The 12426-nt window shown below is 37.1% G+C and overlaps 1 protein-coding gene across 2 annotated transcripts in view; it reads left to right on the top strand.

Annotated features, from left to right (window-relative positions):
* The window catches only part of LOC102684409 (L3MBTL histone methyl-lysine binding protein 4), a 142901-nt gene that overhangs the window by 31002 nt on the left and 99473 nt on the right, over positions 1 to 12426 (top strand). For both annotated transcript variants that reach the window (XM_069191600.1, XM_069191601.1), the window contains exons 10-11: positions 1543 to 1619; positions 12062 to 12147. In XM_069191600.1, the coding sequence (XP_069047701.1) occupies positions 1543 to 1619; positions 12062 to 12147 (163 nt within the window). The remainder of the gene's footprint in view (positions 1 to 1542; positions 1620 to 12061; positions 12148 to 12426) is intronic.

Genomic DNA, 12426 nt, shown 5'->3' with positions numbered 1-12426 from the left:
GAATGCTGAGAAATACCTCATTTTTATGTATATGTAGGGTGTAAATGTTGCATAACTTTATATGGGAGTACTTCACAAATTTTTACCAATGTTTATAAGAAATAAATTAATACTGTACATTTAAGTGCGAAGCTTGACATGCTAATATCCTGCTACTAAGGAAATGGGATTTAAAAAAATGACTTCATGCAGATCCTAATTTGAACATGTTCTTGAGCAGAACATGCCTTGGAACCCCAGAGAAGAATACCTGCTCCCAGTAATAGCCTTTGAATAGAACAAACTCTTCTCTTAGGTACATGATCTAAATCCTGAAATCTTCCCCAAATCAGTTAAAATATAAAAGATGCATGTAAAACATGTTCTTGACTTAGATTTTGACAGGAACATGAGATTATGTAATCACGTATGATCCATTAAAATTGACAATTAATAAACATGATGCGTATCATGGTATAATAATATTAGACTATGCATAGACATGATAAAAGTTGAAACATTTAAAATTATTTTTCTGCAGGCTCCTAATGAAATTACCTATCATCTGGTTTCTGAAGCCATGCTGTGATAAAATGATGTTAATCACATGGTGGTCTCGAGCAGCCCACAAGTCATAACGAATACTGAATACATTGTTTAGGATCAAACTTTAATTTACTGGGCATTCTCTACCATCCAGCCTGCATTTGTTCACTAATATTCATTGAAGTGAAACCTCTTATTATGGTATAACCTATTAAGTATAACCTCTTGCTGCACAGGCAATTCATATGAGAGTTAAAGCTCTTTGGATGAAAAGTCCTTCTTGGAATATTGGTGTTAGCTGTCGTGTCCCGTGGCTGAGTTGATCTCGGGCTCGCATCTTTAGTTTTAATTGGTAGTAATTCGTTACTTTTCTGTCTGAGCTGTTGCGTAGTGAGGCTGTTGGCACGTGATCTCTGCCAGGCATTGTCCAGGCGGGTACTGCTTCCCAATGGTGGACAGAACAGGCCCCCTAATATTTTAAAGTGCCTTGGGGTGATACTGTATAGACGTGAAAAGTGTAGTTATTGATGTTGTTCTGGTTTAAAACTTAAAATTAGGCATGGAGAATGAAGCACACTGAAATGTATCGTGCATAAAAGAAATAAAGTCACCATATGCCTTAGTGTTTTAATGCCTTCCTCGATGTGTGTACAGCATTTTCCCTACATTTCCAAACTGATAAAACTCAGTAGATTTCAATATAATAATCGAGTGGCTGTATTTTCAGATGGACAGTGTTTCCAAGTTATAGTAGGTTCCTACATCAGTTTGAGAGAAACAAATATAGAGCTTAAAAGTGTTGTAAAAAAGGGTTTAATTTAATCGTTTGACAGACCACTGAAAATCAAACTGCCTCTGTTCTTTTTTTTCATGTTTTTTCTTGGGTTCTTTTGTTGTTGCTCCCATTCTCTCTCATTATACTTGGTGCTGTAGAATATGTTGTTCTAGGAATATGGATGCAGTAATACTTTTTTATGCGAGTTGCACATCTGGTAATGATTTGATTTTCTTTTATAGGTGCGATTCCAGTAGTCCTCACATTCATCCTGTAGGGTGGTGTCAAGACAGTGGACGACCCCTTACTGCTCCTCAGGGTAAGCGACGCACTCCTCTTACAGCCAGATGGCCTTCTCTCATTTAGAGCCTTTTTATGCTTTTACATTGCTACTCATTATCCAAACACCAGATCTGAGTTTGACATTTGCTGGGACTGTTATTGAAGTGCTCAGAAATGTCATGCCATTGTTGAAAGAATTTAACAAATACAGCGTTTGCTTTGATAGGCTGTTTAATAGAGGTTGTCTGAGATTGGTTATTAACAATATTTTATTGGTTCAATATTTACAGTTTGTTTTCCACAATTCTGTAGTACCAAGAAAACACAAGTGATAATGTGCAACACATTTAGCAGATTTAAGTAGTAAATGGTACTGTTTCGAGCCAGCAGCTATGTCACCCTGCAGCTCTCAACTGGAGCTCACTGGAGCTCAGCAGGCTTGAGTCCGGTCAGTACCTGGAGGGAGACCCCCTGGGAGAGCTATGGTTGCTGCTGGAAGAGGTGTTAGTGGGACCAGTGGGAGGCACCCACCCTGCGGTCTGTGTGGGTCCTGATGCCCCAGTATAGTGGCGGGGACACTGTACTGTAGTGGGCGCCGTCTTTCGGATGAGACGTTAAACCGAGGTCCTGACTCTCAGCAGTCATTAAAGATCCCCGGGCATTTCTCAAGAAGAGTAGGCAGTTATCCCGGTGTCCGGGCCAAATCCCCCCCCTCGGCCTTTACCTTGGCCTCCAGATTGTCCCCTGTACCCGGCCTTGTGGTCTCTGCGGCTTCACCGCGACCCTCACCAGGAAGAGCAAAAGTGAAAATGAATGGATGGTACTGTTTCTACTTTTAATTACCTGTATTAAGCAGTCATCTATCAAAATTTAAGGACAAAATGCATACAGAATTAAGTGATTTATTAATTCTGTATTTTAGTGGTCAGTATTAGTATTGTCAGCAGTCTTATTTACCTACTGTATGCTTGCTTGTATTTATTTTGTTGTAAAACAAAAATAATTTTCAAATATGCTTCATTTATTTTTAAGTTCACCTTTACTCTTTTTGCTTGGAGTTTTGCTGTCTCAATCTCTCCCCCCGTCGTACTGGTTTAAGATCTGAATACTTGGCTTGCCATTTTAATATCCCAATCTGGATCTTTTCATTCATTTGGTCTTTAAAATATAGTTTCTCAACACCCAATGTAGCTATATGACCCTGTTATAAAAGATCATCACCTCTAAATTTGACGGCCGAGATGCGATTCCAAAAACAGTCTGATGTTTGTCACCTGAAGAAGAACGCAAATTGTGTTTCAGGTTCAGGTAAAATTGTGGCAAATCTGTTTTGGCCTTTATTTTTGGAAGCTTTGCTGTGCTCCTGTTTTTCAGTGCATAGAGGGACAGCAGCATGGCAGCTAGAACTGTTATCCTGTAGCTCCAGGATCCTGGGTTCGAGTGTGGCCTTGGACTGCTGTCTGTGTAGAGTCTGCATTTTCTCTCTGTGCTTTCAAGGGTTTCCTTCCAGCTGCCAGTATTACGCCGTTTAGGTTTTATTGAGGTTTTAAATTGGCCGTTTCTCCATGGCCCAGTGATGGAATGGTATCCCTTCCAGGGAGAGAGCGGTTGGGAACTCTCATTCCTGGAAAGACACCAGTTCACTATGACCCTCAAAAGATTAAGAGGCTTGCTTGTAATGGATTGATCAATGGCTAATTGAAATGCTTAACCTAGAAAATAATGTCTCGATTATACAGACTTTAAAAAGGTTTTATGAAATGTACACACCATACAGCATAAATGATAAAGTTCACTAACAGTTGCTTCAATATAGTTCTCAACAATGAAGTATATTCCCTTAACAAAGTACTGCAAATCATCTGCAAGAGATGACACAGTGACTGAGAGGCGTGGGTCTGAAATACTGCTGTGCTTGCATTTTACTTCTTTCCTATAAGGAATGTTCATTGTGAAGGAAGGGTGCACTTGTAATAAGAAAAAAAATTCAAAACATTCATCAGAGTTACAATATAAGCACATTTTCAGGCAGCTGGCTAAACTGGGATCCAAATACAGTCTGTTATATAAATTGTATGTGATTAGAAAGCTTATTTCAAGAATTTATAGATTGAACAAAAGGGAAAAACATTTTTATTATTAGTCTTAAAACTAGATCCTGTTTGTGTAAAATCACTAAAATACATTTATCACGTTGCGGTTTGCAATACTATTTCATGGTGTTCTTTAAAACAGACAGTTGGGTTTGGGGGGAGATCATTTTCCTAATCCCATCACGTTCGCCCTCCTGTGTGTAAATATCCAGCCTTCTCCGCAGATACAGAGCTTACTTTTCATTCTCTACAACCTTGCCAGAGCTGGTTTGACCCCTAAGAAGAATTAAATTTCTTTTTTGTGTAATAAAACTCTGTAAAAAATATTTTATATACTTGGAAGACGAAAAGGCCTCTCAGACTTGTCCTTGAAAAGTTGGGTCCCATCTTCTTACTACTTGGACCAGTGATCCCTTCTTCCCTCAATAATATGAGTTTATACTGTACATATTCATATAAACTCACACAAATCACAAATGAGGCACAGTACATGAGGTGAGGGAAGCACATGGTGTTGCTAATCGGCTTGTCCAGCAAATATTTTTATATAGCAAATGTACTCAAAAGAGTAGAGTATGTTGACAACCATGGTTTTACATATTGTAATGCTGTTCCAAATTTGAACCTGCACAGGTTAGACGAACCTTATTGTAATAGTTCGGTCTAGGCCATTAAGAAGACTTTGTAACACAAGGCGAAATATGGTTTTGCTAAATTGTGATGTACATCTCATTTAAAGTAGACATTTCCCTAATTCTAGCTAAATGCTAAATCAATACATATGACGATATCTGGTCATTAGGCAATTAGAATTGCTTCATGGATGTGGCTGGTATTCGCGTGTCTCTGATGTGTTCTTGTGTGATACGTCAGTATATTTGTAGTGTGAGATGATGCATTGTTTCAAAGCTGTTATCATGCTTTCCCCAGGAGTTGCCTGGAAAAGAGAGCCTTGGTCTAGTTTTGTTTGCAAATATTTTCAAATTGCAGATGTGACCATGAATGCTAACTCTTACTCATAGTTACATAACTAAAGGTCACTTACTTACTGTACCAATTTAAATATGTCATCCAAGCAAGTAATACAAATTAAGACTCATGACGGAGAAATTCAAACTTGCTTTGGAAGTATGTCTCTTATTTGATTCCAGATCTCAGATCTAAATAAACATTACATTAAATTAGTATTTTCTCATTGATAACACATATTATATTTAATAAGGAGAAATCATTCACTACATTCTACATTGAGACACAAGCCATTCCTTTTCTTATAGCACCTACAGTATATATGTACTGTATATGTAATAATAATAATAATAATAATAACAACAACAACATAACTTTATTAACCTTTTACAATTTCTTGCATTAGGATTGATCTTTTCACATACCCCAGCTTGCTCTCCATGAGACACACAGATAGGGAGAGAGCCTGGGGTCAGAGCGCAGGGTCAGCCATTGTACGGCGCCCCTAGAGCAGTTGGGGTGAAGGGCCTTGCGCAGGAGCCCAGCAGAGTAGGATTCCTACCAGCAGCTGCAGGATTTGAACCGGCAACCTTCCAGCCACAGGCGCAGATCCTGAGCCACAGAGCCGCTCCGCCCTAATTATATCTTATATATCAATAAATAATAATGTGTATTTCATTTTGCAATGCCAGCATAAATCAATGAAACAAATTGACAAGAACAGAAAAACTAAGGTAAAAATAAGAGCTCCACAGCATTTGCTGAATGACACATTGTTGGTCTTATTTGTGAACCATTTAATTCAAGCCTATTTAAAGCATTTGCTTAGAAAATTATTCATTACTGGTAGATTCCTATGGCGTTTATTCCACATGACTTAACATGGTTGTGAAAAGGAGACTGAACAGTCCAGGTGCTGTGCTGTTCAAACACACAGCATGGATCCTTATTTTATGCCATGTAACAAGGGCAAGTTTAATTATTTGTGTAGACTGCTAGGCTTGAGGCAATTTACAAAGAACAGATGACATCTAAATCCCAGAGCAGTACAGAGAACTCTTGTAGAGATCTTAAAAACCAGAATTGACCTGCCTTCTCCAGGCCCTGTTGTTTAGACACTCCATTGCCCTGTCATAATCATCACTGAATCACATCCATGGTAATCTTACAGAGGTTAACTTGAGCACACGCTGCTTGCTGTTCTAATGTAGTTGTCAGTCTTTGGTAAGGACAGCGAACTTTACACCATCCTAACCACACTAAGGAAAAAAGCTCCTAAAACCATAAACCAAATGATAAACATCTACACTACTGGAATACTTCTTCCAGTTGTATAATTGAGTCACTTTGCAGCTGTATGGAAGCAGGATACATTTAGAATGGTGTTGAAGGTTGTCTGTACTGTACATGGACCCTTGTTTGTATCCAATGGTGCATTCTTGCTCAGCAGTCCAGTAACCTTGGCCAGATTGTTCGATTTGGTAACTCAAAACACTACAAATTTCAGTAAATCCATGAAGCATTATTTACACTCTATCATGAAGTTCACACTACCCTCATTCAGTCTACTCAGCTGTGTGTTGGGTACTTAAGTGCTCATTCCTGTGTTCAAAAGTGCTCCTGCTATCAATTTGCTTTTCAGCATCAGTAAGCTACAAAATTTATTTTGAAGTATAATCATTAGATTTAATCGTTTGTTGCAGAAAATGTCACATTGTAATCAGTAATTTGAAATTGCTTTAGTGTGGCACTGTGATATGAAATGTGTGCTGAGCATGTAATTAATGCTCTGCTGTAATAGAGACCTTGAAGGTCAGTGTAGCAAAAATTAGGTGGCTCTCGAGCACAGATGAAAATCTGGTGATCTTAAAAAGAAACCTTTACAGTTGAAATACCATCTGTACACTGAAGTGTGAAGGGAAAAAATAAACTGCTTTTTCAGGTTTGATTAAAAAAGATCAAATGCTTTTTTAACTTCTAAATGAATAGTATGTGTTAGATAAAAATTGTACAGGATCTGTAAGTCTTCTGGTATCTGTTTTTTCTGCAGAATTTAAAAAATGATCCTAATATTTTATGGGTAATCTGATGCAAGAAGACATGGTCTTGTAAATCTTTGAAAATACTTTGTGGAACAATAAGCATGATTTTAATAAAATAACGTTTAATAAAATGAGAAATAAGGATTTGTTTAATTGATGATGGTGGCAGTGCGTGCTCTAACACTTGCGTTGCTGGAGTACTGTTTTGTCAGCAAACATAACGGCTGATATACTGTCTTATTTTTACAATATGACCCTTAATGACCTTTGCACAAGTGTGCAAGCTCATGTTTATTCATCAACTCATGTTGCAAAATTAGACCGGTTTAGTGTGTCTTTGCTTCATGCAGTTGATGTCCGATTACTGTTACATTTACCGTCTAACACAGTATTTTATTATAAATCATAAAGATGTGAACTTTCAGGCGTTGGTGCCTTTGTGACATTTAAAGAATTGTGTGCATACCTCACATTGTACTTTCTTTGGATCTTCTGGGCTTTTTACACAAAAGAAATCCCCCACACGGCAGAGAATTTGCAAGTAATTTCCTCTCAGCTGCAGCTAAACTTCTGTCTAATCAGTTTGCTATTCCACTGGGGAGCCGCGAGAAGAAATTAAAGTCCTGCCTCGGGAGAACAGAAGCTGGTGGGGAATGCAGAGTGCGAAAGAGCTGCTGTCACTGGTGCTTTTAAATTGGGATATGAAATGAATTTGAATATATCAGCACATACCCCACAGTACTCTGTTGGAACACCTCTCATACAACTGTACGCCATGCATGCAGTATGTACTGTACTTTAGTGCAGTGATGTTGCCTTTGTCGAAGCTCCTGTGCAGCGATCTGCCGGCTCTTGATGATGATGACACCCAGCGCCATACAGTATATAGAGAGATGTGATGATTTGGACGTGGGTTTTTGGTCTATGTTTTTTTGCTTGACATTTGTCATGCTGATCATAGGGAAGATTAGTATTTTAATAGTGCCCACATTTCCAGGCTTATTTAAGGTATCAAGTCAAATTTTCCTTTCATATGTAAATGATGGGTTTCAAAAGACTTTTGAGGTCTTTTGGTTGAGGCTGAAGCTCTTAGTCAGGCTGTCTTGTACTGCAGGGATAACTTTGCCAGGCTGCTAAAAACATTTAATGACTCCATTGTTACTAATAACTAACTAATGACTGTTGTAATTAATAATGCTACATATAGTCTGGGAATCGAGTGAGCTAGGAATTAGCCAATGTTTATTTTAACATATGGTCACTTCAAGCCTCCTCCTTTCATTCCAATGGCAACAAAAGTTATTTTGTTGGTAGGAATATCTTGTTCCTTCCAAAATATAGTGCTGGTTTAATTCCTATTGCAAGTGGGGAAAAGTCTTAGCAGAATTGTACAAATAAACCAGAATGTTTTTTTCTATTTGTGTAAAAATTAATTTAACTTATTTAGTTTGAAAACACTTAGAAATGGTTAGATTAGGGAGCAGCATCAGCAAAGGAACACCGTCCATTCTAGAAACCATTGGAAATAAATTAAAATATTTGATTTTGAAAGGAGCAAGCTGCACAGAATCACTTTGCAGTCTAGAAACAAGTAATAATTAAAATATTTTAATTAAATGAATGAAGTGCAAAGGAAGACTCTCCAGTCTAGAAACAAGTACTGTAGCAATTAATTAAAATAACTGAATTAAAAGGAAGAAGCTGTAAAATGACACTCTCCAGTCTAGGAACAAGAAAAATTAATTCAAATATCTTAACTGAATGAGTGAAGTTCAAAGTACCGTTCTCCAGTCTGGGGACATTTATAGGCTACAGTATTTCAAATATTTTTAGATTTACTTTGCCAAATATTATTCTGGTTGATTTGTCTTATGGTCTGGCTGAGGTAAGCCTTGATTATGCTATTTGTGTCTTATCTTTGTGTTTTTGTGCTGGTTTTCATCTTCATTGTTGTTCTTTGGGACTACTGTATTGTGTCTGTGCACATTCCTGCCATTTCATTATTAACCGATTAACGTGCTGATATAAGAGCTTCAATGTTAAAATCTGTTGTGGAAGCCAGGTCAGGACAACTTGTGTGCTCTGGAGAAGAAATGAAGGAATATCTTAAAGAGACTAATGGGGATATCCAAAGAAAGGATAGGAAGGAACTCGAGGATTAATAGAGTAAAAGCACCAACAAAGGAGCTAAACGTCGGTGAACCATCCCGGTAAGAAGTCCAAGGAACAAGATCAGGGTCCACCCAGGCCCAAGTTAACACACGTGTCAAACTCATGGCCCACGGGCCACATTCGGCCCCCAAGCCGTTTTAATCCGGCCCTTGCAAGACTTTTCCTGGTCTGTTGTATGAGTCCCACGACAGCAGGAACTCCAGTTCCCATGAGCCCTTGGCTCCAATCCCATCACGCAACAACTGAGTATTAAAGTCCTCCCCTTCCCTCTGTGGTATAAAACTAATCAGATTGGCTACGTTTACACAGATATCACTGTGAATCTAGTAGTAGAAAAAGCTCTATTATCTTACTAGAAACACATAACTGTGGTGAAGGCAAGTTTTATCGTGGCTGAAGAAATAGCTAAATCAGGGAGACCATTCTGTCACGTCGATTTTCTAAAGCGGTGCCTGTTAAAAGTCAGTGAAGTAGTGTGTTTCAGTCTCACTAGAAATACGATTTTTTTTTTTTGCCTTATTAAGAGGGCCTGCTAAAAGAACAACATGTATAAAATTAAGACCGCACATGTAACAGAGTCATGTAAAGTTGATATTTTTTTAGAAAATAAAGTTAATCCCTGAAACTTTAAAGATCACTTCTCTCTCTTCCATTAAACAATGAAAGATCTGTTTAAGGATCTGCATTGACCTATTCAAAAGTCACGATCGATCCAATACGCACCGCAAAATCAGAAATGTTCCAAATGCAAAACGGACTGCAGTAGTGCCTTTTTTCTACTCTTCAAATAAAGAAACTGTGCGTGAAAAATAGAGTGAATTTAGAAACTTGGAGTCCAGTTAATTATTAGGATTCACACACTATGTTCTGTACTACAATTATGCCCATCTTTTCATCAAAACTGGGCAAAGTAATAGTGCTCAAGTCTTGACGTGTCATAGATTCTTTCAGTTCCATGTACACGTACTCAATTTATCCAATAAAACTAGATGATGTTTAAGAAGATATGTTGTGTAATCCATAAATATTCAACAAAAAAGTCACTTTTTCATGCACAATTATCTGAAGAAGAGTGTAATCAAGAGTCAGTGTTCAAGCTGCAATGTGCCAGTGACATTCTGCAAAATGCTACTGATGTCAGAGCAACCTCATTACTGCACATTTGTACATAATCGCAGGGCACGTTCAGGACATCCATGTTTAATAAAGCTGGCTCAAGAGAGATTAAATATCTTCAGAATGCCAAACTACTACTTATTATCAATATTATTCCAGTACAAAGCTTCTTTTTAGGGGAAGTTGTTTGCAGGAATTCAATTAACAGTTCCAAAATTCATTTTGCATGATTTCCATGCTTGTTTTATACATATGATTTAAGTCTTATTTTTTATGGTCAAATCGTGGCGATCTCTCTTTTATTCTAGTCTCCCTCAGCAGCTGATAAAACTGTACAAGGGGGTCATCTGCTATTTTCAAATTCAAATGTTTATTACTGTGAAGCACTCATGGCTGAGCCAGTGAACAGCACCACAACTAACAATTGCCTGTGAATTTGCACACAATCAAGCCTTAATCAGAGCAAAAAAAAATCTACAACACTAGCATCTGTGTGCAATCAGTAATAAACATACTGTAGCTGTTGATGTTTATATATGGCGTTCTTTATTCAGTTCATTTGGACTTGGCTTATGTTGTGTTATTCTTAGTGATTTGTATTTATTCACTCTGAGTACAGGCTTTTGTAGAATGCTTGTTATGAATCTTTGACCGAGGTTCTTAGATTTTAGTCATTGTTTTTTTTAATTGCATTAAATGATAGGCTTTCACAAAACTGACCTTAGAGCGTGATTGTATCTGTTTTCTGATAAGTGATGCATTTCTAGTTTATTTTCAGCTTGTCTTCTCATTTAAAAAAAAACTATGTGGAAAGTATTAATTATGCAAATCTTTACTGTTAACTTGTGTCAAAACAAAAATTCATTTTGAACTGCTCAGAGTTCAATTAGTATGTGCATTTTTAATTGACAAGTAATCTGTACTTTGAACTTAGATTTCCATAACGAAAAACTGAGCAATATCTCATGCATCATTGTTGTATCCCATATAAATGTCTCACATTAATGTCTCTAAGGAAACAGGATAGGATAAATGTTCATCAAAAGTGGTGGTGGTTGAGTGCCGTCGAGTCAGTATCGCCTCATGGCAACCCTATAGACAGTTCCACCATCACTATCCATAGAGTTCTCATGGCAGGATATGGAAGTAGATTGGACTTTTTAAAAGTAGCGAATGATAAAATATTAAATAGCTCTGAGTATTCATACTGTAAGTTTAACCCATCAAATTAGATTTTTGGAATACTTGGACAGTTCCCTTATCAGATAAAAAAAAATTAAATGCATTCACTAGGCACCATAATAACAGTGATAGTGTATACAGTATTCGTTTAAACGATTTGCAGCCGTATTCTGTGTGTACTCTTTGTAAGCAAACTTGTTATCCAGTTATTTTACTGACATAGTTATATACTGTCTGTTGGTATATTGGACATTGTGGCCTTTTGAATTTATTTAGAGATAAACTCGTGAGTGTGGCTGCCGTTTGCATCTGGAGATCTTTTAAGTATTCTCAATGCAGCAGGATAAGTCCTTTTAACTTTTGTATCTGTTCTTTACGTTTGCACTGTACTTCCTTACGTGGTGGTAAAGATGACAACGCCCTATTAATATTTCAATGCCATGTGGCTATATATCTGAGTTCTTTCACTTTATGTACATTTTAGTGATGATGCTTCTCTGTGCATCTTTTCTCATGGTTTATTTTCTCTCCGAAATTACCTGCACTTAAGATATTTTTCTTATAGACATCTGTGGAGTCAACATAACATTTGGTGGTCTGTCCGAACTTGTCATTGAATCATTCTTGAATATTCACTGCTTCTTGAATCAGTGTTAAATCAACTTGGAAAACATGAATAAAACTATGTCATTTAATAAACAATATTAAAGTAAAGAAAATTGGTGTATAACACTGTTTCAGATAGAAAATATACATTAAATGACCGTTCTTTCTGAAGGTATGTGTGGTTTTAAAGGGGTTTATACAGTGCTCTCAAACGTATTGGGACATAACCATTTCTTCTGTTGGGCCATAAAGTAGAATATTTTTATTACATTTCTTTATTATTGATATTATTGTTTCAGGATATCCCAATCCGGAAAATTTCAAATGGGAAGAATATTTAGAAGATACTGGCTCTTCTGCTGTTCCTAGCAAGGCTTTTAATGTGGTAAGTATGACCAGTTTGGACAACATTTCAAAGCTTCACTTCTCTCATCTCTGCACAGAATGTAGAGCTATCGTTAGCTTTTTATGGCTAAAAAAAATTGGTTTCAAATGCCAAGGAGGATGATTAAAGCACCCCTGTTTGACTTTATAGTTTTAGAAATTATACATGGTATTCTGTAGATATTATATTGTAATAATTTAAGTTTAGTAAAATTCATTGAGGTCATATGCCACATGATGGCAGAATTCAAAAGATCCCCAAATCTTGACCTATTCTTGT

The sequence above is a fragment of the Lepisosteus oculatus genome, chromosome 6 (assembly GCF_040954835.1).
Source record: "Lepisosteus oculatus isolate fLepOcu1 chromosome 6, fLepOcu1.hap2, whole genome shotgun sequence".
In the NCBI taxonomy this organism is placed as follows: Eukaryota; Metazoa; Chordata; class Actinopteri; order Semionotiformes; family Lepisosteidae; genus Lepisosteus; species Lepisosteus oculatus.
This window is presented reverse-complemented; position numbering and strand designations above follow the sequence as displayed.